The sequence below is a fragment of the Heloderma suspectum genome, chromosome 3 (genome assembly GCF_057233095.1).
Source record: "Heloderma suspectum isolate Gila_16-S chromosome 3, 16-S_ref, whole genome shotgun sequence".
Classification (NCBI taxonomy): domain Eukaryota; kingdom Metazoa; phylum Chordata; class Lepidosauria; order Squamata; family Helodermatidae; genus Heloderma; species Heloderma suspectum.
In genome coordinates, this window is record NC_139460.1 from 250,495,298 (window position 1) to 250,522,896 (window position 27,599).

Here is a 27,599-nt window from a genome sequence, read left to right on the forward strand (position 1 = left end):
TGTTAAATCTGGGTATCTCAAGATGAAAGGAGCTGGGAAAGAGCACTGCCTGAAAACTTGGATGTGAACTTCGATTTATATGGATGAATGCAATCTTGGTCTGAAAAGAAAAGGTTTGAAACACTCGGGAAACGCCGTTTCCATCCAGCTTTGCAGAAAGATAAGTATTAGTAATTCACTCCTTTACCACTAATTCTGGTGTTAATCAGTGTACCACATACAGAGCTGCAAACAACTTGTTCTTTATAGTTGTACTTACTCTTTCTCGAGCACGCTGAATCTTCTCTCTATCATGGCTGAGGTTTTCCAATATGTCCTGACCAATCTGTTCTGCATGAAAACAAAAAGCACACACACAAAAAATCCCTCAAAATCATGGAAAATGGTGAATACAACTCTAAAGAGGAAGTTTAAACTAATATATTATTAAAGTCTTCAATGAAATATCCCTAATAACTACCCTGAATGTGAAAAATTAAGAAAACCAGAAAAACAAGAATAATGTGAAAATGTCACAAAGGTGGAAAAACTAGCAGTCAACAAGTACTTGAAACTGGATGCAGAACCACAGGCAAAACTTGGGAAAAACACAAATTATATTAGCACAGGGGTGGGCAATGTGTGAACTTCAAGTTGTTTTGATCAACAACTCCCATCAGATCTAGCCAAGATAGCCACAGTGAGGAATTATGGAACTTGTGGGCCAAAACATCTCACCACGTATTAGCAGGATCAAAACATAATGCTTAGAGTTCTGCACAAACAGAACTCCCTGTTCTGCACAGACAACTCCCTGCTTAGCTCCCCATTCTGGCAGCAGGCCACACTCTTGAAAAGCCTCCATGATGTCTGGGTCTTCATCACATGAGCAACGCCTGATTTGCCAGTGGTGCAGAACCTCTGGCCTGCAGGCCTAAACTGGCTTGTGGAGTCTCCCAGGGTTCCTCCAAGGGGTCAGATTAGAGGTAACAGCGGGGATGCAGGCAGTGGGGATGTGGCCTGTGTGGGAAGGAGCAGCCACTCACCCTGGCACATGCTGAGTAATTTGGCACAGTGCTGGGAGCCATGCAAAGCTGAGGACTTGGCCTGCACCAGGAACAGTAGCCGTCATGTGGGCACTGGGAGCTGCATGAAACTAGGGATTTCATGCTGAGTCCCTTTCTCCATGCTGGGAGGAGGCATGGAGAGAGAGAGGGGGAAAGCATGCATGAGCAGGGCCACACCCACTGGCTTCATCTGGCCCACAGTGAGCCTGAGGGGCAATCTAGCCCCCCACTTCAGTACAGTTCTGCGCCCCTGCCAGAAGGTGGGGAGCTGTCTCCTGGTGAAAAACACCATCCACTCCTCCCATGTTCACATATGGACCACTGTGGATCCCAATGAACAGGCTGTATCTGGAGTTGCATGTGTGTAATGGGGTCCCTTCCACAGCAGTCTCCCCTTTCCCCGAAAATGGTACATGGAAGGTTGTAGGATCCTGCTGAGTGGGGTGGGCTGTGTCATAGGGGGGCTGAGGGGAAAGGGGTAGATACCCCCAAATTGGGCAGAGGCATCTTCCATGAGCAGGAGGAGGCCGCATGTAGAGAAGGCAGTATGGAAGTATGCTTCTGCCAGCTCTGTTATGCATATGTAACTCTGAATCCAACCCATTGGCTATAGTCCTCTGATGTGAGGTGGGCATACTCAAGAGAGAGCATACACCAGAGATCTTCTATCAACTGAACATTAAACACCTTGCACACCAAACCGTTCTCCCCACCCCTCCCCCTTGTAGCTGGTGTGGACAGAACCATGTTGGCTGCTTCTCTGCGCTTGTAAAATGGAGCACGGAGATGGGGAGAAGGGGGCATTCCCAGAGGAGGGGAAGAAACTGGGGCAACATTGCTACAATCTTTCCTATGGCTGCTCCAGCCTCTTTCCCTCCCTCTCCCAGAAGCCTCCACTAGATGGGTGAAATTGCCTGTATAGCTAAAATGCAGAGAGGCAGGCACGAGGCGCGTCCCTTCCTGCATAGGATACTCATAAGCCCCCAAGTTCAGGGGCTTACAAATACCCAAGGAGCAACCCATAGGACTGCGCCCTAAGTGAGTAATTAAGAAACAGTTTGGAAGTGGTAGTATGTAATTAAGAAACAGTTTGGAAGTGGCATGGTAGTACAGCAAGGTGCCCACAGGTACTTATTAACTGGATTGCTCTTGTCTGATTGCTTTTATTAATTTAGTGAACACACTCCATTGAAAGGCACTGAACATTTTATAACCAACATAGAAGGAAAAACTCTTTATGCTTTTGAAGTCACCTACAGAATTAGTATTTAGCTATTTCAGTAAGAAATGTTTCCTCAGACCACAAATTGATAGAACTATTGTATTATCTCATCCTTTCTGCCTTGCTGCTCTTAACTTTTAGCTGCATAAGTAATGCCTCCCAGAGGTGAAAGGTGGTAACATATGTATAGATAGATAAATATAATAATTGAGCTAAAAAACTACAAGTACAAGCTGTGATATAAGATGGCAGAATATTAGAATGGTTTCTGAACTGTGTGATCTGCCCTTACTCTTGTGTGTCATTATTAGAAATTGTGTTACTTATTGTATGGATAAATAATACTTGAAGATGTATCGATTCTCTTTCAGTCTTGTCTATAAAAGAAAGTAAAACCGAAAGTGAATCTTTTGAGGCTCATGATTAGGCTGAGAATGGGAGGGAAATTTCAGTGAATTTCTGAAATTCTGTTTGAAGATTTTTGCTGTTGGTACTTATCCTGAGCCTTCAGGATAGAGTAGGTTAGAAATCTGAATTGACTTTCAGAGTCAAAGCTATGAAATCTCACAAACCTATCATTAAAATGCCCAAAAATTGTTGCTAAAAAAAAAAAGGAAAGACTGATCATACATGTAGCAAACAAAGTTCAACAACTGCTTTACAGGCCCTTTTAAAAAGGAAATATACTTTTGTCAGTAGGTAACTTCTATGGCCAGGCTTATTGTCCAGCTTTCAAGACAACAGTGGCATCAACACTAACCAAGAGTGGAATGCTGTCAACTTTGACAAATAGTTCATTTTCTTCTCATTGCCAATGACTGAAGATATCAATAAATAAAGGAAGGAGACCATGTCAGTTGGAATACCACAAAATGAATTGTTGATATGACACTTAATGGCGATACTTTCAGCCATGAATTTCAAACTGGCACAGAACTCAAAGAGCTGAAATAGCTGCATTGCCTCCTAGCAAATATACAGACATAGCTGGAAGGCTCAACAACTCTCACCACTGACACCTTTTTGGATCCTGTGTTGAAAGATGAATTGATACTAAAATGGCTACTTCTAGTTAGAGTATTATCAGTATAAAACAATCTCAGAGGTGCCATTGAGATCAATGAGAGTCTTGCAAACTAATGTTTGTATATGCATACACAGGGAAGTATCCCACAGGCCCATTGCTCAAACAGCCTCTCCCACTGTTTTCATTGCGCAAGTGGGATCCACAGCTTGCGCAATGGAGCTTTAACCTTTCCTATAGGAAGCCTGGAAATGAGCAGGCTTCCTATAGGCTTCCAGTTGCTCCGGGAAGTGCTAAATCTTTGTTGCGCAAGCAATACATGGGCTTGGATCCAAATAACCATGTTATCAGTTCATGCAACAGTCCTCCACTCTGCTGCAGTCTTTTGAAAAGCCACTACAGAGGGTTACTCTGAAACAGTAGCACTATGATGCATGGGGCTGCAGCTGTGGGGGGAAATCAACATCCCCCTGCCTTCCATTTCAGTGGCTGCTTTCAGTCATGTATGCAGGCTTTGAGAATCAAATCATGATGTTCTAGAACCCTTGAGCTCAACTGACAAAAAATCCACAAGAATAAGGAAGATCTGAACAGAACCATTCATCGCTGAGTGTTTCTTTTTTTAAATACCGAGTTTTGGTGAAGTATCCGGTACCTAAAACTCTGGCACTCCCCTGAAGCAGGCAAGCTAGTATATTTACATGCAGCTATAGCATAATGACAAGGTTTGTAATGTTGCTAGGGTGGTCATGTGCCCTACTTTACAGAGAACAGTGCTCTGTTTGAAGGGTTGTTACAGAACAGCCCTCTGTTTAATGGGCTGCCCGGTCCAAGTCTGGTTTAAAGATAAAGAAGGAAGAGCAAGGGCCTTGAAGTTACCTATCAACAGTTAGAATCTGGACAGCAAACTGAGCAGGCAAACCAGTCACCTGGTCACAGTATTCCCAGTCCCCACTATGTTGAGATGTATTGCATTTCTATTTACATTATAGTAACTGACTGGATCCAGATGGTCAGCGGAGGAAAAGAAGCGACGATGCCTTCTTTTCCCCGATCCGTGCATGCCGCTTGCAGCAGGGGTGGCTTCCACCACCCACCCCCATAAACCCTACAACAAGCCATGGGTTGTGGGGTAGGTTGGAAGCCACCCCTGCCACACACCTCACATGGTCCAGACAACATGGCAACCTGCGCCGCAGCAAGGGTAATTAGGGAAATGGAGGGTGCACAAGCAGCACGTGTGGGGCGGGGAAGTGAAGCCACCATGGCTTCTTTTCCCCACTGACCTTCTGAACACAGCCGGTATCTCTACATTTGCAACTATACATATAAATCAGCACATGGAAATTGTATGCAAATCTATTTCCTCTTTTCTGGTGATGCATAAGTGGCCATCCTAAATGCTGCATGGAATGAGCTCTCAGTATGCTCTTATCCTCTGCTATACTAGGAAATAAATACATTCATAGGACCATATGATATGCATAGAATCAAAGAATAGAATAGTAGGGTTGGAAGGGGCCTATAAGACCATAAAGTCCAGTCCCCTGCTCAATGCAGGAATCTAAGTCAAAGTAATGTAAGCATGTAAACTTATTAATTCCTTTCACTGGACAACTTACATCTCTGAGGCTCTGAAATAATTCAATAATTTAATTTAGGAATTTTTAAGTTTTTTTCACTACTTATCCCCATAAACACTATCTACATTACTGGTTGAAAACTTTGGAACAGGTTTGTAGAATGCACAGTGATAAGAACCTCCACATTTAGAATCTAGGCCAACATTCAGACAGGTCCTTCAGGTGTATGTTGGTGCTTATGACCGAAATATTTGAACACCAAGAAGCCCCCTTCTCACTGCAATACACACTGCTTTTGAAACCCCCATGTTTAAAAAGTAGCTTTTAATGCAGCATGATAACCTACTGTTAAAAAAATCCCAGCATATTGGGCATATAAAACCTTTTGCAAAACCCAGACTTACCTTGTAAACTCTCTGGGGCAACTTTTTTTTTTAATTGAATGCATATGTTTATCATGACAGAACCCTAACACAAGGGTTCCATCTCTCACTTCACTACAATTGAACAGTGATAAAATTAAGCAACACTGTTCAGAATTCCAAAAGAGGAGTATTTTATTTCAATACAATCCATAAACTATCCAGAATCACAAATTGGAAATACTTCTACACCACCAGTATAATTTATGTGCTGCCTAACAAAAGGCATGAACATTAAACAGACAAAATATCTCATTTTTAAGTTATGCTGCTATGAAATTATAACACACCACCAAGTGTAAATTCATCATTCAGTACAAGCCTTAAAGGGACAATGAAACAAGCTTCTTAAAAATCCAGACTTATTTTGTCTTCATGTCATTAGATTTAACTTGAGAAAAATGTAATACTTTGCTGGTTCGGATATGATGCTAAATGATAGTTCAGCATTGCAAGAACAAGCCATAGCAAGCCTTGGCCTTGCAGACTCCCTCTTCCTCCTCTCTCCTCCAGTATGGCTATGATGAGGAGTTCAGGTACTTCTACTTTAGTTTAATCACACTTGCCATATTGTTCAAAACCAGGCAAACTGTGTCCAATTTTATCTATAATTAGATGAAACAAGGTAACTTCAAACTGCAGTTTATGAACCTGGCTTGTTTCAACTAACCATAGTTAAGATTAAACACAGTTTAGGATTTGGACAGCACGCAAAACTGTGGCTTAATCTAAAATGGAAGAATTGTCTGATCTCCTCCTAATGGCTGTGCCTAATGGAGGAGGTAGACTTATAGTGAGCCTGAATCTCACTGAGGTTTGTTCTTGTAAAACTAAATCAATGAGAGGTTAATAATTAATATCATCTGATCTTGTGGCACAGCAATAGCACTTATGACATATATAATGGAATGGTATAGGTTTGAATCGTTAGGATCTGGTTTAGCTAGATCAAAATGCTCAAGCTACTCAATGGTGAGCAACAAAGAGTGGAGTGGAGATACAAATTATTGCTTTGTATTACCTAGGATACAAAGTTAAATGGCTATACTTATGTCTCTACAGTTGCTGTTGTTGTTCAGCCGTTCAGTTGTGTCCGACTCTTTGTGACCCCATGGACCATAGCACGCCAGGCCTTCCTGTCCTGCATTCTCTCCCGGAGTGTGCTCAAGTTCATATTCATTGCATCGGTGATGGTATCTAGCCATCTCATCCTCTGCCGTCCCCTTCTCCTTTTGCCTTCAGTCTTTTCCAGCATCAGGGTCTTTTCCAGAGAGTTTTCTCTTCGCATTAGGTGGCCAAAATATTTCAGCTTCAGCTTCAGGATCTGTCCTTCTAATGAGCAGTCAGGGTTGATTTCCTTTAGGATGGACTGATTGGACCTCCTTGCAGTCCAGGGGACTCGTAAGAGTCTTCTCCAGCACCACAGTTCGAAAGCATCAATTCTTCGGCGCTCAGCTTTATGTTTTCCTAATACAGGAAATTTCACTGCAGGAGATTACGATTAGTAACTTTAAGAACTAAAATCTACAATTAGGCCATACATTTATTTGGACTAGCCAAAAGGCCATAAAAAATATGCAAGCTTTCAAGTTCTCCAGAGCTCTTCATTAGGCTAAATTGTACAAAAAAAAAAGGGGGGGGGGAACCAAAAAGTACGAAGTTTAAGCCAGATAGTATAGTCATGAGGTCTGCAGCTTACACTCAGTTTCAAGATGGATTCTATACTACAGTCTCTTGGCCACATCTGGCTGGCCTAATACATGTACTTCATTGTTTTCCCCCTCACTTCCTGCTTTTTGTACTATCTAGCCTGACAAAGAGTTCTAGAGAACATGAAATGCCATTCTGTGGCATTTTGGACGGTCTAAATAAACATAATTTGGATTTTTTTCTTTCTCATGGACCAGCACAGCTGTCTTTGTTTTTTTAAGAACCCAGAAACCTAGCATATGGAATTTTATAAAACACTGATCACATTAGTAACAGAAGGGTGAGGGTAGAGGAGGGAGTGGTGCTTTTAGGAAAAGACTGAATATGAAGTAGGGGTGTACGTATTACTTACCCCGTTCCGCTGGAGCCGTCCACTGGAGGGGGGGAGACAATCCGTTCCCCCCCCCCCGGAATCCTCCCCGGCCAGATCCACTCTGCGGGGAGCCCGCGGAGCTGTCGGCCAGGGCTGCCTGCAGCTGGACTTCCGTCTGCTGCTGGGCTGCGGCCGCCATTTGTGTCCCTGTGGTAGCCATGATAGGCTATGTAAATATATACGTAGCCTATTACGGTTACCGCAGGGAGGCAAATGGCGGCCACTACGCCATTTGCGGCCCTGCGTTAGCCATGATAGGCTACGTATATATTTATGTAGCCTATCATGGCAAAAGGCAAGGATGCTAATGGCATCCCTGTGTTAGCCATGATAGGCTACATAAATACTTATGTAGCCTATCATGGCTAAAGTACAGAGGAAATGGCGGCTGCAGACCGGGGCAACCTTGTGGGGCAGCGGACGGCCAACAAAGGTAGGCTCCTTCCAGGGGGATTTCGCGGGGTGGCGGGGGAGATTACTCCAAAGACTCTAAAGAATCCGGCCTCACTGGAGTCCATGGCGGAATTCTCTAACATCCCTAATATGAAGTATTAGTGAAGTGACAACTGAGATTTATAGACTTGGGAATACATAGTCTGAAGCAAAAGAGTACAGGTTTGAGACTCCGCTGCCGATTTCAGTGTCTGTGTCTGTGAGACTGTGCCAAGCAAAAGCTTATACAGGCAGAACAGAGTAAGTGAGCAGTAGCTATCCTTTTTTGCAGGCGGAGTGTCTTACCTTCAACACCTAAACCTACATATATCTGAGAACTTCAGATATATGTAAATGCCTTACTTTATATTCAGCTCCTACTGAACACAAGCCACCCCGAAAGCACACTTTTAAACTGGCCAGTCCAGACCCCTTGTAAAGCAACATGTCAAAAAGCAATGACCCTACTGTAGGAATGGGAAACCTCTGGCCTATGATCTGGTCCACCAGCAATTTGGGAATTCCACAGCTCTGCTGGGTCTCCCCAAGCTCTTATCTCTGATCAAGGAGATAAGGGCTGGGGTTTGGTGTTAGCAAGCGACCCTTCCCAGCTCAGCTTTTCTGCAGCAGCTCAGCTGGGAATCCCAGCCCTCATCTGCAGATGACTGCAAAGTATCTTTCTGTCCTCATCAGTGGAATGAAGGAGGGACTGCAAAGGAGGCGAGATGTTTCCTGCATACGTGTTCTCTTCTTCAATTCGGACCCTACAAACCCCCTGTCCTCTTTTGCATCTGGTCACCTGCCCTGATCATGTGTGAAGGGCATTCCACAGATAACACCTCACCCTTAAACAGATTAGAATGTCTTCTGGATCAGCTTCTAAATGGGCCTTAGTCCATGTACCTCCTCCCCCTTCAGAAATTTTTCAGTAATAGTTCAATCCTATATAGGCCTACCAGAAGTACTCTCCAGAAAGTGGGATAGGACTGCAGGCTAAAAGTGCTTTCCTGTGCATATCTATAAGATTTTCTGTACCCCAAATATTCCAAGATTTAATATAGCAATTTCCAAATCATGGGTTGGAGACCTCTCATATTTGGAATTGGATTGTTTTTGTGTATTTAAGCAGTTTTTGCAAGCTGCCTTGGGAGGATTTTGCTCTGAAAGACAGCATTTAACTTTCTTTTTAAACACTCCCCCCCTCTATATAGAGAGAGAATGAATGCAGATGAATATGAATGAGAGGTAATTAACTGAACAGAAATTGATCTGGAGGGGCAGGATCTGGATGGGAAATTAATTAGGGATAAATAAGTTAAAAAAGAAAGTGATTTGGGGTGATCTGGAGGTAAAAATTGAATAATTTATCTTAAGAATTTATTTGGGGTGATTTTGATGGGAAATTAACTGGCTTGCTATAAAATTTTAATTCTAGGAATTATTTCTAAATTTGCAGTTACACATATACATTAGCATATGCAAATCATCAGATTTCTTTCACCTAAAGCAACTGCTAGCTTCCTCCCAAACTTCCTCTGAACTTCCATTGTGTCCTATCCCTGACGACACTGACCCCATAAAGCCTAAATATTTCCAAAGGCACTTCACCACAACTGGTTTTATTCAAATATACAGCAATACAAATATTTAACTTTAAATAGGCAAAGTTTCTCTCCATTTTATTCTTCATTCTTCCAGGGCAGTAGAAAGAACTTTTTCACAAGACACTTTAGCAATTCATAGAAAATAGGAAAGGACAGCACATTTACTATTGCTCATATATGCATATTATAAATAAATAAAGTTGAAAACAATGAAGAGAAACAAAGGTACATTAATAAGCGATGCTTCAAATGAGTAATCACTAACATCAACATTTATCCAATGCAAAGGGGGCTGCACTGACAACAATACTTATAGAAATTATGCTAAACTTTTCTTAAGACCAGAGGACCTAAAAACCCCACAGGTTAACGGCTCAGAAACCTAGGAGCTGGCTTCAGTGCCACTCATTCTTTGAATATGAATTAGCACTGGGTAATCACAGCATATTTATGAGGCCTTTTGCCTGGTCCTCCTCTCCTGTGAATGCTGTATTATTCATTGCATGTGCCCTGACCTCAACGCGCTCCTGTTCTGACAAATCATACTTGATTAAGACAAATCTTTATTAGTTAGCTAGTCAACTTCCCCATTTATCATTTGCAAATCCCATTCTCCTTTTCGGATACAGTAGAAGTGACTGAGACCATTTTTCTCCTGTACGAAAACAAAATGCTTGTTACAGCCAATAAGTGCAAACAGAAGCCTAGGAATCAGTAATAGATGATAAAACATCAATTTAATGGGTATAAATTACAAACACTGCAAAGCCAACAGAACAGCGTGTTTCTGGTGGCCTGAGAAAAATGATAATTAGCCAGTCCTTTCACTAGCTTCAATTTCCTCCATCCAGAATGAACTCTTGCTTGAAAACAAAATGCCACATATAAAAAATGTATTGCAAAGTTGGAGACACAGAGTTCTAAGGTTAAAAAAGAGAAAACAAAATGTGGAAGACTGCTGAGTAAAGAGATTGTTCAAGGTTCTTAGCAAAAAAATCTCTTAAAAGTGGAAACATAAAAGAATGAAAATGAATTCAAAATTATTCATGAGCCTTTAGCACTGTTTGAAAATGTAATACTTCTTCCAAAAAAGTGATATTCTGCTTCAAAAAAATATTCAACAGGATGTTAGTTTATTTCAGAAGTAAATTTACAAAAAGGCAGGGAAAAGAAAAGACTTTTGATCATCAAGATTAATATTTAGGCCTGATTGTGCTTTTGTTTATTAAGATAATTCATTTATTTAAAATATGTCTTGGCCATCTTTCAGGGCAGGAGCCCTCCGAAGGTGGCGTACAACAATAAAACTCACATAATAAAAACTGATATGGTAATAAAAACAATAAATATGGCATAACAATACAACTCGCATAATAAAAACCGATATTAGAAATAAAAACAGTAAAAACAGCAGGAAACATCCTAAAAAAACAACAAACACCAGCATAAAAACAAAACCTGCCACATATAACTGCAGCTACAGCCCTGTCCGATAAAACATAACCAGAAAAGCCAAAGTGAAGTAGTAGGTTTTCAGGACCTTCCTAAAAGCCTGAAATGATGGGGCCCAGTGGACCCCCGATGGCAACTTATTCCAGTACCTGTTAGAGAAGGAGGAGAAGCCACCACCCAGTGAAGAGGGAGTGCCTGCTGCCGCTTGCTGGTGGTGGTGGTGGTGGTGCCACCACTAGCACCACCACCACCACCACCACCATTATCAGCACTGCTTTCTTCTGTGGACATTTGCCGAGATAGAGCTACTGTGGACTTCGGCCTGACAGATAACCATTCTCTGCAGGACCAGGCCCCTTGGTACTGAATCAGCTGTTGCTGACCACCTCCACCTGTCCCTTCTAGCTATGTAAGCAGGCTGGCTGAGGCAGCGGGCCCACTACCAGCGGGTTGCCACCAAAGGGGGTGACACCAAAAGGGGCATGCCCCTTTGGGTTGCTGCTTCGGGGAGTGACAAGGACAAGGGCACCACCCCCTTCTTGAGTAACTGTCCCTGTGTGTGCATGTTTTGGGTGAGTGAGCTATCCCAGGGTGAGAGCATGGGAGAGCTGGGGCAGCTCAGTTCCAACCATCCCTTAGGTGAGAGCTGAGGGGTGGGGGCAATTGGCTAGGGTGAGAGGCTAGCCATAGCCTGGATGACAGCCTTATGTGAGTGTACAAGTGTGGAGTGCTTGAGGGGGGAGGCGGAGTAGGCCTATTTTAATTTTAGGTTGCTGCTACAGTTTTTACTGGCCTGGTTTGTTGTCTGGCTGTACTGGCCTTTTGTTATTAGTTTTATAACATTTTACAGCTGTACATGTGCTTAGGTGAATCCCAGGGGAGGGGGAAGAAATGGAGTGCCCCTACTGACGTAATCTCGGGCAGAGCGAGGTAAGGCATTGGGGGCTGGACATGTCAGGTAAAGGAAAGGAGGGACAGCTATTTGAAATCTATCCCATCTTTCAGTCCTTCCCCCATACCACAAAAATCTAGGCTGTCCTATCAGCCTATCCTCTGATCTGTTGGTGCTGCTTTTGAATGCCAGGTCAGTCCATAATAAAACAATTACTATCCATGATTTGATTGTGGATGAAGGGGCTGACCTGGTGTGCATTACTGAGACCTGGCATTAGCATATGCAGACGGTCTGTACCTTTGTTGGGCCAAAGAGACAGAACAGGTATGCCGCTAGTGTACTGCCCACCCCGCTGCCCAGCAGTCTCCCTGCCTGAGCTGGCTGAGCTGGTCTCAGAGGCGGTGTTGGAGAACCCTAGGGCAGTGGTTCTGGGGGACTTCAACATACACGCTGAGGCTATCCTGACAGGGCCTGCTCGGGACTTCATGGCAACCATGGGGCTGTCTCAGTACATCACTGGCCCGACACATGTGGCAGGACATGCCCTGGACCTGGATTTTGCTGTTCGGTGGATGAGGGATGATCTGGTTGGGGGGGGTGGGGTTCTACAACCCTGTTGTCATGGTCGGATCATTTCCTTGTGAAGTTTGGTGGTAGCAGTTCCTCCCTGCAGGGGTGGGGGACAGATTAAAATGGTCTTTCCCTGGAGACGTATGGAATCCGATGGATTCTTGAATGCTCTGGGAGATTTTCCAGCTTTTGAAGCTGGTGATTCGGTTTGGTCTCACTGTGGAATGGTGAGATGGGCAGGTCCATTGATACAATTGCTCCAAAGCGCCCACTCTGGTACTGTGGAGCCTGTAATTCACCTTGGTTTACAGAAGATCTACGGGCAATGAAACAGGCTGGACAACAGCTAGAGTGCAGGTGGCACAGGACTTGGAGCAAGTACAACTGACGATTAGCAAAGACTAATCATTGTGCCTATTATGCAGCAGTGAGGATGGCAAAAAAATCTTATTATGCATCTATTATTTCATCCTCGAAATGTTGCCCAGCAGAATTATTCTGAGTGAAGGACATTTGGGGATCTTGCTCAGGCTCAGAGAAACTGGGATTGGAACCCACGGTCGTTTGCTGTAATAAATTTGCTAGGCACTTCAAGGAGAAGGTCACTCATACTCGATCAGAACTTGATGCCGCAGTTATTGCAGAGTCTGGGGAGGTGTCCAGTGTTCCATCTGGTTGTGTTTCCTGGGATCAGTTTCAGTTGTTGCAGCCTGATGATGTGGACAAGATGCTTGAATCAGCCCAGCCCACCACATGTAAGCTTGACCCTTGCCCATCTTGGCATATACAGTCCAGCAGGGGTGGATTGGCTGGGTGGGTCCAGGGAGTGGTAAATGCTTTGCTCTGTCAGGGGGTGGTTCCTGCTGCCTTGAAAGAGGCTGTAGTGCACCCTCTCCTGAAGAGGACCTCCCTGGACCCAGAGGTGTGTGAGAACTATCTACCGCCCCATTGCCAATATCCCCTTTTGGGGCAAAGTGCTTCAGCGTGTGGTGGCTGGGCAGCTTCAGATGTTTTTAGAGGAAATGAATTATATGGACCCATTTCAGTCTGGTTTCAGGCCAGGATATGGCACTGAAATGGCCTTGGTTGCTCTGACTGATGACCTACTCTGGGTGAAAGACAGGGGCAGTGCTTCCCTGTTGATCTTCCCGGATCTCTCAGAGGCTTTTGACACCATTGATTGTGGTGTCTTACTGGACTGGATCTGCAGGATGTGAGTTGGGGGCACTGTGCTTCAGTGGTTCTACTCCTACCTGCAGGGCTGATTCCAGAGAGTGGTATTGGGGGATTCCTGTTCTACCCCATGGCTATTAAGCTGTGGGGTGCCACAGGGTTCTGTTCTACCTCCCAGCCTGTTCAACATTTATATGAAGCCGTGGGGTGTCACCAGTATGCTGATGATACTCAGCTCTATTTTTCCTTGTCGTCAGAGTCGGCTGAGGCGGTGAATCCTGACAAGATGGAAGCTCTGTGGATTGGTGGTTCCCGAGTCCGGGAATTGGGTAAGCGATTTGTCCTGGACGGGGTTGCACTCCCCCTGAAGGAGCAGGTGCGTAGCTTGGGAGTACTCCTAGATCCTAGCCAGTGTGGTGTAGTGGCAAGAGTGTTGGACTAGGAGCTGGGAGATCCGGGTTCTAGTTCCCACTCGGCCATGGAAGCTCACTGGGTGACTTTGGGCCAGTCACAGACTCTCAGCCCAACCCACCTCACAGGGTTGTTGTTGTGAGGATAAAATGGAGAGGAGGAGGATAATGTAAGCCGCCTTGGGTTCCTTGCAAGAGGAAAAAAGGCGGGGTATAAATGCAATCAATCAATCAATCAATCCTGTCACTGGAGCCCCAGGTAGACTCCATGGCCCAGGGTACTTGGGGCCAGCTTTGGCTGATCCACCAGCTACGGCCTTTCCTGGACAGGGATAACCTAGCCACAGTAGTACACGCACTGGCAACTTCCCGATTAGACTACTGCAATGCACTTTACATGAAGATGGCTCAGAAGTTGCAGCTACTGCAAAATGCAGCAGCTAGACTGCTGACCGGAACACCTCATAAAAACCATATAATACCAGTTTTTAAAGAATTGCAATGGCTGCCAATATGCTTCCGGTCAGAATTCAAGGTTTTGGTGATGACATTTAAAGCCCTAAGTGGCTTGGGACCTCAATACTTGAGGGAGTGCCTCTCCCTATATATGCCTGCCCGAGAACTGAGATCTGTTGGAGGGGCCCTCCTCTGCATCCCACCAGTATGAAACATACACTATGGTGGTACATGGGAGAGGGCCTTCTCTGCTGTGTACCCCGGTTGTGGAATGCCCTCCCCTCGGAGGCCTGCTTGGCGCAGACATTGGTCTCATTTTGGCACCAAGTAAAAACATGGCTTACCAAATGCATTGTTGTTGTTGTTTTTATTATATTTATTTATATCCCGCCCTTTTCCCAATACTGGGACTCAAGGGCTCTTTACAACATTAAAACTTATACAATTAAAACCTATAAATATAAATACAAGTGTACAAAAGTTAAATATATAATTAAATCATCAATATTAAAATTGCAAAAATATCAAAACATTAAAAGACAACCACCACAACAAAAATAGTATCTATACATCATATTTTCACAGGTCCAGGCTAGTTATCCTCAAAGGCCTGCTGAAACAAAAAAGTTTTTACATGCCTACGAAAGCATATTAAGGAGGGTGCCACTCTCGCCTCCCTGGGAAGGGAGTTCCAGAGCCTTGGGGCAGCCACCGAGAAGGCCCCTAGCATTCCCTAGCACATTGTTTTAACTGTTTTACTGTTTTAGATTTTAACTGGTATTAGCTTGTTTAATAGTTTAATATGTTTTAGGTGTTTAAATTATTTATTGTTTTATACTGTTTAAATCGACTTTATCTGTATGCTGCCCTGAGATTTTAATGATATAGGGCGGGATAGAAATGTTTTAATAAATAAATAAATAAATACATTCCAGAGGGCCACTGTGGAAAAGGCCTTCTCTTGTGTAGTTGCCCACCTAACTGCCCTCACAAGTGGGCAAATGAGAAGGGCCTGTCTTGCTGATCTTAAAGTGCAGGCAAGCTGATAAAGGTGAAATTGGTCTGTTTAAGAATCTAAAGGTCAAAACCAGCACTTTAAATCAGGCTTGGAAACACACCAGTAACCAATGCAGATCGTGCAGTATCGGAGTTATATGACTGAATCACCTCACCCCACCAAAACTTGGGTGGCTATATTCTGCACCAACTGAAGTTTCTAGACTATCTTCAAAGGCAGCCCCATGTTCAGCACATTACAGTAGTCCAGCCTGGATGTCACTAGTGCATGGATAACTGAGGCAAAGTCCATCCTCTCCAGATAAGGCCACAGCTGGCATACCACCCTAACCTGGATAAAAGCACTCCTGGACACCGCAGACACCTGGGCTTCCCCAGTTAGTGCAGAGTCCAGGAGGAGTCCAGGTCTACACATTTGGTCTTTCAGGGAGAGTGCAACCTCACTTAATTCCAGTTGTAAACCTCCACCCAGAGTAGTTGGTTTCCCAACCCACAGTACCTCTGTCATGTCTGGATTAAGTTTCAGCTTGTTTATCTATCCTGAAACAGTCTCCAGACTGGTTCATGGGTTTGACAGCCTCCCTGGGATGCGCAGAAGGAAACAAGAGGTCGAGCTGAGTATTATCCACATACTGATGACACTTTAGCCCAAACCTCCTGATGACTTCCCCAGCAGTTTCATGTAGATGTTAAAAAGCATGGGGGACGGGATGGAACCCTGTGGCACCCCAGAGGTTAATGACCATGGGGTGGAACAAAAGTCGCCCAGCACCACCTTCTGAGATGGGAAGGACTGGAACCACTTTAACATCATGCCTCCAAAGCCCAATCCAGATAAATGATCCAGAAGGATACCATGGTCGATGGTACTGAAAACCCCAGGGTCTGTTCCATTCATATTTGACTTGAATTGACAACTATTTATATAGTTACCACTTCAGTAGCAATATCAGCTCAACTATTTAATTATACAACACTGAAAATAATCAGACTTGTTGACCATGATTTTGGAACAACACGTTATCATACTTCTGCTATCATGACTTAATTCAGTGGCTTCTTTTTGGGGAGACTGGTAGTGCTTATCATCAAATCTTTTCCTTTTACTCTAAGTGTAAACAGCAGGATAGTTTCTCAAGTTCCAGCAAGAAAGGGTTTTCCCCAACAAGGACGGTTGAAATGATTTCTCTAGAAGATGAATTGATGTGGCATACCAAGATAGTAGCAGCAGCAACTACTACATCAAGAGCATCTAATACTTACCACTATCAGTAACTACCTACCAAATCATACCAACAACAAGAAGTTACCTTTGGGTGCCATATTGGCAGAGAAACACAACATATAAATATGAAAAAAATACATGAAATGAACACGTAGTCTAAAGATAATGGGTTGAATCCAGACTTTCTTCTTGGAGAATGTAAGAGCTCTTTCTGTCTACAGAGGGAACAAGGATCTAGTGGAGGCTTTCCACAGGAGAAGGGGTGGGGCAGCTAGGTTTGCAGATTCAAACTTTCTCCTATGGTCTCCAGCATCACCTCCCATGCTGGTCCAGAGCCCTTCCCCCACGGAGTAGGTTTTCAAGGCGTACAAGGGCCTGAAGGAATCAGCAAAATTGCTGCCCTGTCCTTTCCTCCAGCACCATCAGAATTCTGCTGAGCACAACTCTGGATCCAACCCACTGTTGCTTTCATTCTTTGCTAGCTTGATAAAGTAAGCTTAGGGAAGCTTTCAGTGGTACATAAGCCCAGACTTCTGTCCCTACTGGTTAAGCAATTACAAATGCTATGTTTCTAGATTCACAGTACTGAATTCTGATTTTAAAACATCTTAATTTTGCACAAAAATAAACAAAATCTAACTAAATGTAGCTGGCTAAATAGAAAGTGGATAATTTTGATGACTGCTTTAATTTCAAACCTGGGTGTTCTGGACAATGCCAGAACTCCAATGGAAACCAGGCATCTTTTGAGCAAATTCAGTGGTAACATTTGCCATACCATACATAGGTAAGACCATACAAATGGCATTACCACACACAAAATGCTAAGAACTAAAAAACTAAGAATTTACCAGATCTTCAGACTCTGGGGTACAAACTATATGTTACAAGCATATGTGTGTAACAGAGCCCCGACAGACTCTGTGTAATTAAAAAGTGCCACTGTTAGTATTGAGTAGAGGAGTGGTGGGGAGAGGAGCTGTTTAACCCCTTCTCAGTGGCTGTTTTTCTATTCTAAATTGACGCCCCAGATACTTCTTACCCACAGGACTTCAGATCTGTTTACTTTGTTTCACTTGGAGAATCAAATCACTATGTAACCTTCAATTTTGTTAAATTATCTAAGGGAGTAATCCTATAGCTGCTGTCTAGCAGCCAGACGTCCACAGGATATCTGGTTTTCCGGGAACTGACCTCCCCCCACTTCCGTGCTGCATCAGAGGCAGCGCGGAACAGCTCTGTGCTCCATGTTCGCAAGAGGAGTGCGTAGCAGCCGAAAAGGGGTGTTCCCAGAGGGCATTCCGGGGTGGGGAGGGTGGAAATGCCTGTATGACACATCCACTGTGTTGTACAGAAGCGTCCTCCCCCGCTCTGCCCTCCCGCAGCTAGACAGCCGCAATGAGCTGTCTAGCCAAAAATGCAGGGCAGGAGAAGCACGGAGGGAACAATCCCCTCTGTGCTTTTCCTGCCCTGCATTGGATAGGTGGTTGCCTCCGAGTTCGGAGGCCGCCACCTATCTGAACAGGATTGCGCCCTAAGTGTCATGGCCTTACTACAACTTGAATTTGATCAAGAAAAGCTGAATTTTGTCATCTGTATAGTTAACATCTATTTATTTCACATAATGTATTCTGTTCCTGCTAATCATCAGGATCAGACCTTTGAAGAACACTGAAGCATTATTGCTGGAGGACCACTACATCTCCTATTTTCTCCAGATCCCCACCCTCAAAAGGCAGAAGGTTTTCTACATCGCTCACATACTTTCAAGCCTATCTTCACTACTTAAGCTTGCTTTTAAAAAACAGAGAAGCTGAAGTTCCCAGCCAGCTTAATTGCACCTGTTTGGCATGATGGCAGAATCTGTACACAGCCTGTATTGTAGTAGCTCTTGCACTAACAATCTGCCCTTCATTTTTCCTTCATATCTGCTTATTATAGGGCGAGTCAAACTGTAAGACTCCCACGTGAGCACCACAAAAAACACTTCCGCATGGCTGTGCTCCTGCACGTAGAAGCAATTTGATGCAGATCTGGAAGTCAACAAGCCTTTATTTTCTATATATTTCACCTGCAATATTATATTATAGTGAATGATAGATTCTGATCAATTTTAATGAATATTCCTTCATTGTTTCCATTTTAAAAAATATTTGGTCAAACTGTTCATTAAAGTATTATAATGATGCATACATACTATACATTGGAAAAATCATTACACTCTGACATATTAATATAAAACCCCAGTTTACCAACACAACTTTGCTGCAAATGTTCAAAATGTGTTAAACTGATGTCAGCATCTCAGTAATTTCACAGTTTTAAAACAGTTAGAAATGTAATGACTACACTGCACTTGATTAAAGCATTTACAGCTCTAATCAAAACCTGACAGCAAGATCAAAGATGTTAACTTAAAACTCTCTTCTAATTATGTTTAAAATGCCACACCTCAGGCCTGTCTCTCCTCTTCTTTTTCAAACCAAATTCTGCTTAAGAAAGATCTAACACTTCTTAACAGTTCATTATCCAATAAAACTATTCAAAGCTTAAAAGCAATCTACACAATTAGTCAGGACCTCGGGGAGTCCACCGGTAGTCTTTATTACAGGCCTTCATATTAAAACACCTTAATTATATTTGTCAAATGGATTTCATTAAAACCCATCGTCACTTTAATTTTCATATTTTGACAGCGCTGGCATAGACATTATTACCACCTGCCATGCAACGAACTACAACAAAATTATCAAATTCCTTCAAATATAATGGATTTTTCCTCTTTTTCCCACCTTAATGTGGGATTTCTTCCATCTACAGAACAAGTGGCAGATATTAACAGCTTAAAACCATAACATTTAAACAAACAACATAAGCTCTGATGTGTCTGTAGCAACCATGTATATAGGAACTGAAATTAAGGCTTGATTGCCAGAAACACTTTATATAAAGGTAAGACTTATATGCTGAAGCACCTCTGAATTACAAAGACAAGGCATCAAACACAATTCACAGTTTTTTAATCAAATGACAACCATCAAGACTTGAAACCAGAATGCAGTCTAACTTGTATTTTATGCTACTGCCACATTCAGCAAACTAGTATGACTTTTGTGGGCAGACTGTTACCATTACTTCTTAAACATGATTACAGCGCAAAGTTAGATATTTTTTAAAAGTCTATGAGAATCTATATACATCTGTCTCCATATTTCCAACTGTAGTGAACAGCAGATAGAGACAACAGTTTCTCCAAAGTTTCTTCAATAGCAATTAGTAATATTAGCAACAAAAATAGAAAAGCAGTGTTTTGCCAATTCCATTTTTCTAGCATAATAGGTAACAGAAACTTTGCAGATGTATGAATGACCGAAATGATATTTACACAGGATTATACTGACAGTTTACTACATGAAGGTGGGGTACACAATGCTTTTGACTAACTGGGAGGTTCACAGAGAATGAGATGCAGAAGTTTCTAAGAAAGAATAATAACAGCTGATAAAATAGAAACGTACTAGTGTGATCCATACAAATATTGACCAAATACAATTCTGGTACATTGCTAGAGTCATTTCATACGATTCTATCTGGGATAATAAACGGTAAGCCAGTGCAGACTGCAACTGGCATAATAATAGCTCCTTGCTTTCATAAAACCATATTAAAAGTAAGAAATGAAGAGGTTTCTGTCATATGTCTAACACACTTTACAGCTTTGTACAAAGGTCTCAGGAGTAACTATCTCTTTGTGGTATGAATATTTTAAATCTCATTAGATAATCTTTGATTATTGTGAATAGAATGGGTAAGAATTCCATGCATCAGTTTAAAATGACAATTACCCTTTTTCCCTTCAGCAAAACAAAATCTACATATTTACAGCCTGATCCTATAAACTGTTGAGTAAGCACAGGCCATAAATAGAGCTCCTATTCCCATGCTGAGACTGGTTTCCAGCCCAGATAGCCAACATTCCACTCCAGTTCCAGTGAGAAAACAACTTTCAGAGCAATCGTGGCAGCAGGGAAGAGGAAGTACATTGGCATGGTTGGCAAAGGTTTGTCTGATACCACCTCCTCAATGTGGCATTCTCCAGATGCTTTGGACTACAACTCTCATCATCCCTGACCACTGCCATGCTGGTTGGGGCTGATGGGAGTTGTAGTCCAAAACATCTGGAAGGGCCCAGGTTAGGGAATGGTGGTCTAAAAGAAAGTCCCTCCAGGCTGGTAAGTGGCTGATCAAACAGGCAGGTCTTTACCAGGTTGCTTGGATCAAAACTAGTTTCTAGAGAGAAACTGCAATTGGTATAAAGCCATATTCAGATTTTTAGTCTGTAGATGTGACTGCTAAAAGGCTGGTGGGGGCTATGGTGCCCCACAACCCTACTTCCAACTTCTCTGACCATACATACACTCTAAAACACGTGTTTTAGTAATACTTCACGTGTTTAGTATTAAGATGCACAGGGGGTTGAAACTGCATTCAGTTCAACGTATTTACAAGCCTCATGGGGACATTTGTTAGCATGTTCAAGCTGAATGCGTTTACAAACTCCCTGCAGACATTTGTACTCACTGCATGAAGAACAGCCAGGCATGTTGAGGGCAGGATTTGCAGGTACACCCTTGCCCCTCCTTTTGGTTGTTACATGTGCAGGTTTAATGCCTACATAGGCCTACAGTAGGCATTGGTCTCTGGCAATCACTTGACTCAGCAGCCAGGAGCTCCTGATGGGCCTCCAGATGGTATTCTGAGGTCCTGGAGCACATGCTACACTCAGCCTATGGTTGCTGCAAAAAGCCAACAAACCACTACTGAAACAACCATCATCATGTTGGAATGCCTTCATGTCCTGCCAGAACTTCCAGAGAGACCGTGGAGAGTCTTAATGTAAGCATCACAGTCCAAGGAAGAGAACACTAAATTAAGACTACTGCATAACAATACAGAGAGTGCTATTTAATTAACAGATTATACAATCCACAGTTGATGCAGCAAATTTGTTTGCTTCATTTAGATCAGTGATATGCTGAAGTTTTCCATACCAAACATATGAAGTGTGGACAACATATCAATATGTACACATCTATGGGAACGTGTACATACTTATGGGAACTCTAGCTGGATCAGGTTCATGAAGCTCTCACTGAATTGGTCAAATTCAGAAAAAACAGATGGTTGAAATTAGAAGATACAAAACTCATGTTAAGTACAAGCACTTAACTAGACTCCAGCTATGGGTCTGGGCTTTCCACTCTCCAGCCCATATAAGAGGCTTAAGAATGGGAAAAGAGAAATACTTTTATCACTTTCCACCCCCTTCTGCTCCATTCTGGGAAGGCAAACTTAGTTTCCTTTGCTCCTCTTTCCTAGACAGAGATGTACCCATAATGTAGTAATTATTGGAGTGAATCAAGAGCAATACTAAATATTCCTGACTTCCTGGAGACATACTCAAGTTAAAGGAATTGTTTTTTACCCAAAGAGGAGAACATGTTTAAGAAATTGTGATATTCATCTCTTTCAAGCACAAATTCCAGCCAGAATTTATTTATCATCAAAAAGATTGAATTTTGTTTGAATTTTGTTTTTGGATTAATTATGAGAACAGAATTTCTTCCCAGAATATTGAATATATCTCTCAATCCTATGATGATCTGAAAGGTTTTATTATGCTGGTTGTTAAATAATTTATGCAATGAAATAAGTAAGTGATGACAATGGTAGTAATAATAATAAGCAATAATAGGCAAATAATGATGATAACAAACTGCAAGAGGGCTCCTGTGTTTCTCATAAACCTGTGATAAGTTCTCATAAGGAACACAAATTACTTATAGTTACCATGCTTATTAACACAGCATAGATGCAGTATACATATTCACTGTATAACTGTGTTACTGTCACATTTTTGCCTTTTTATAAACAAGTACTATCCCCTGGAAGCTCATCAACAGAGAATAAATCCCGTTGTAAATGGTAAATAATTTATTAAATAAGTATTATTACTAATAATTATGGAAAACGAGATTGTTTGCCACTCTTGACAAACAAAGCCAGCCATTGTTTCCATCCTAGGGAGGAGATTAAAAAAAATCCTAGTCCTGTCCTTTGCTGACATCTATTCTATACCATTTGAAGTCTATCTGATACAAATGAGGGCCTACAGAAACCCTGCTTATATTAGAGTCATAGGGAGAGCATATACATTGATGAATGCTGGATTCTATATGCTGCATCTTTTAGGTTTTGATGCTGCAGCTGGAACTTGATGGGGCAGTCTGATCCTATTGGTTGCTATACCAATGCAAACTGTGGTTTATCATCAGCATTATTTTTATATTTTTATTTACATGATACTTTACAGGAGTAACACAAGCAAAAAAGAGAGTTCTCTGCGCCAACCTAAATCTTCAGCTGCAACAGCTGCAGTGGCATCCTATGTGAGACAAGTTAGACATTACTATCCCACATTGTCATTCTTGAGTCTCAAAATCCTTCTCTCTGTAACTGTTTTGATAGTACAGTTATGCTCCCAGGGACTGGGTCCAAGGAACCACTCTCATAGTAGGCTTTTTACTGAGATACCTTGTCCTCTGTACCCTTCCTCAACTTGTGCAATGTTCCTGTGCCAGATAGGATATTTGCCACTGGCAGTGCAGCAGAATGGCTACTATTGCTTCAGCAGCACAGAGAATAGCACTGGCTCCAAACAATGGAATAAGGGAGCAAGAAATCCCCTTGCACTAAATCAGCAGCTTGAACAGTATTCTATGCTCTGCTCATGCTCCAGGATTGAACTCTGAGGGTAGTATTTATTTATTTATTTATTTATTTTATTAAATTTATTAATCGCCCATCTGACTGGTCACCCAGCCACTCTGGGCGATGTACAACCCACCATAAAACAATTTAAAACAATAAAATTTTACCATAAACATTTTTTTTTTTAAAATACCCTAACCCACCCCAAATGCCTGCCTGAACAACCACGTTTTTAATGCACGACGGAAGCTCATTAAAGGATACTCATTAGTATCCAACTGTGTCCCAGAGCTAGCGCTAATGATGTTGCACTAGCATAAACCAAAATGTGTGGAATGTAACTAGTGCTTGCTAGGGCAATGGGAATAAGTAGCAGTGTGCTTTTGACAATATGGCAGTAGTAGGGTGGAACTAAAGGCATCAGTGCTATGTTGGAAAAGCAGCAGGTCAATAGAGCTATCAGATAATTTATGAGAGAGAGGATAGGGACTCCTATTGCTATAACAGGGGTCCCGACACAGAGATCTGGCTGCAGAACTTAAAGAAATATCTATCTTATTCAAGGACATTAGCATTACGGTTGTCTCACTATGCATTTACAGGTTGCCACCAAGATGCTGACAAGAAAGAGGATAATAGTAAGAAACGTTGACAATGTTCCCAGCAATTGCAGTCTTTGTGGAAATAATGTTCATGATGCTTGAGGCCAAGATCACTACCTTGAAGTCAATCTGATCTGTATTTATATAGAGGGCTCCTCCAATATCTCTCAGCCAATGACAGCCTGAGACAAACAGAATGGTCTTAAGACTGAAGGTGGTGGTGCCCTCAAAGGTGTCCTTTGAAAATGAGCCTAGAACTTCAATATCTGAAGAGATGCTATATCCAGAGATGGTATCCTGGGGCTACTGCCCAGGAAGAAGTTGCTACAACACGTCAAGGAACAGGTTGGGTAGTACTATCAGTAAATGATTCTGGGCTGCAGCACCTGGGTAGGAGGGAGAGTATTCGAGGTAGTTGGGATTGCATGACTCTAGATATCCCACTTAGTGTCAGTATTAAACATGGTACATGCTTGCACTGAATTCAAGCTATCCTTACAATGGTTTTTCTTCTTTCATGTTGGTGCTGCCAGATATAACTGAAGAACTTTATCTTTATGGTCCTTAGGCCTTCTAGTAGCCAAAGATTATTTGGTACCAACATTTGTTTGTCACCAGGGTCAGAAAGTGAGGCTCAGACAGGGCACAAGTAAGGAGCAGAGCAAACTGTTTCAGAGGCCAAGTTATCAGAGGCAGGTAAGGGCTCATTCCCAAGGGGTGACTCATGAATGGAATGAGAGGTTTCTATGAGCTTCAACTGATGGCAATGCATGCTTGAATCAAACTTTGTGTTCTTATTCTAAATACATAAGACAAAGGTCATGGCTGTGGTGGCAACCTTACTCCCATTACCTCAGCACTTTAAAAATGAAGGTTGCTGTGACATGGGAATAAAGGCAAGGAGAAAGGAAAATCATGATAATAAGGAAAAATGTAGACTGTACTTTCTAAGAATACTGATAAGAAATCCACTCTAGGTAGAGGGGAAAAAAACAACCCCCCCCCCCCAAAAAGATTAAAAGGTCTCCTCAGCAAGCTCTGTGAGTCAGTCCCTCAGAGGAAGTTCTCAATTATGCTGTTGTTGTGACAGTTAAACGAGGCTTGAGCAGGGAGACAATTACTCTACCTTTCAAGCCATGCGCAGAGTGTGTGTGTCTGTGGGGGTGGGGGAAGATCTGTCCCCTCAAGGGAAGAGACACGATTTCCTGGTTTGAGCTCTAGAACGTTCTTCCTGTCTGCTCTAGACAGGTGCAGAACACATATTTGTGCCTACACAAAGACCACAAAGAAGAAAAAGAAGGGACACAATGGAAGAGGTGGTCTCTAAAGCATGTAGTATCTAAGCCATTTAGAGCTTCATAAATCCAAGTTCGCACAACACTCACAAGACTAGAGGAAACTACTACAGTCCCAGGAAAAATAATAATTTGACACCATCTAAGAAGGAAGACTATAATCTCTACTCAGGTTAGAAACATCTGACTTCCTTTTAAAATTTTAAACAAATGAGATTCTTAGGAAACGAGGTTCTGCACCAGACTCTTTTTGAACCCCTTACTATGAATGATGAACAGAAAAAGTTTGAACACAAACAGCAATTACTTCCTAGGTTCACATGTCTAAAATGAATTCTTATTTCACTCAATTTATATCTGACCTTTCCACTTCAAATAGTGCTCAAGGTCACTAACAACAACAAAATACAAGATAAATACAGAATAATAATCAAAACTTACAATTTAATCAATTAAAACACACATCAATTAGATTAAATAAAAAACAGTACCCATCCATTAAAACCTATTTCAACCAAGACCAAAAGCCTACCTGTCCTTGCCTGCCGGAGGAAGAACATCAAAGATGGAGCTGGCTTGGCTTCCCTTGGCAGGAAGTTCTAGAACCTGGGAATAGCCACTGAAAAGGCTCCCTCTCTCTCTTGCCAAACATTCCTTGGATTAAGGTGGGACAGAAAGGCCTCTCCCCCAAATCTTAAAACACAGGTAGGCTCATAAAGGAAAATGTGGTCTTTCAAATAGTCTAGTCCCAAGTTGTGTAGGGCTTTATAGGTTATAACCAGTTGTTTGAATTGTGCCTGAAAATGGTCCAGTAGCCAGTGAAGCTGTTGTAACATGGGAGTCTTTACAGATTATATAACTATCAACCAATCCTGTGGCAATGTTACACAGGACTATTTCTGAACTAATTTTAAAACATGTCCAGTAGTGTTTTGTGAACATTTCATAGCAAGTTATCAACACAAAGGAAGTGGGATCAAGGTCTCAATACACAGTTAAACAGAAAAGCTTAAAATGACATTTTTAACCATGGGCAGCAGGGTTTACCCTGAAACAATAGATCTAAAAAACAAGGAAAGGTATTCTTAATATTGTAGCAGACTGTGATATAAATAGTAAACAGATACTGACTCCTGCCTCTCTTTCTAAACTGAATCAAGGGCCCCAGACAAACACAGAAAGAATGCAGCATCAAGTCCAATTAAAAATTCTTCCCTTCATTAAAATATCATTTGTTGATTTAGTTAGAAGTTCTCTCTGTTGTGCACTGTAATGATTTAATAGCCACAATTAGACCAGTAGTTCCTAGAAATTGAAACGCTGCAGCTGGGGTTCTCTAGACCAGTTAAAATAATGGATACACTAATTCTTTGCATAATTCTTTGCTACTTTTAGGGCACAATCCTATGCATGTTTAGACAGAAATAAATCCTACAACTCCGAGCATTCCCCAGCTGCTGGCTGGGGAATGCTGGGAGTTGTAGGACTTATTTCTGTCTAAACATGCATAGGATTGTGCCCTTAAAAAGGTAAATTGTAGGGGAGTGGGTGGGGAATTTAGACAAGATTTCAAACTAATTGTTTAACAAATCCCCCCCCCCCTGTTTTTTAGAACTACGGAATGACAATAATTTACACTCTTTCTGGAAATAGCTGAAGCTAGAATACCAATTTTAACATGGTGATCAAAAGTGAATTTTGCAGAACATGGCTATCAAAATTTAATTTTGCAGAGTGTCCATGGTTTTAAATTTGAAATTAAAAAAAACAACATATAGACTTGAAAATCTGGTCAATACAGGATTGTTATAAAGTCACCAAACACATTAGATACTTTAAAAGGGCTGATGCTTCCCTCTCTCCAAAGCCAACCTATTTATAAAACACGAACTATGAATGTTGAGCAACTCTGTGTGCCCCATTCTCTATGCCAACTTTTGATATAGTTCTGTCTACTACTTGTCAGGCAACAAACAAGTAACCTATCCACTCCTGGAATTCCCTCTAATTTCATAAATATGTTTCTGCTTCAGTTTTCCAGTGGTGTTAGTATTTTCATTGTTGTTCACTTATGTTTAAAATTACCCTTTGACAACCATTAAAGCTGGACTAAAATAAATATGGGTGGTAGAGAAAATACACCATTGGAATAGTTTAAAATGTACCAGGTAGAATCCTTAAGTCATACCATAACACCTCTAGCACTGGAAAAAAAAGTACACTGGTTCTCAAACTCAGTCATGGGATTGGTAACTTGAAAATAATATAAGTGCAGCCCATAAGATAACTTTCAATTCATGGAGAGGGTGAGTGTAGG

General features: G+C 42.1%; 1 protein-coding gene across 5 annotated transcripts in view; it reads right to left on the reverse strand.

Annotated features, from left to right (window-relative positions):
* Positions 1-27,599, reverse strand: part of VTI1A (vesicle transport through interaction with t-SNAREs 1A) — a 347,971-nt gene that overhangs the window by 134,900 nt on the left and 185,472 nt on the right. For all 5 annotated transcript variants that reach the window (XM_084846214.1, XM_084846215.1, XM_084846212.1 and 2 more), the window contains one exon: positions 260-330. In XM_084846214.1, the coding sequence (XP_084702340.1) occupies positions 260-330 (71 nt within the window). The remainder of the gene's footprint in view (positions 1-259; positions 331-27,599) is intronic.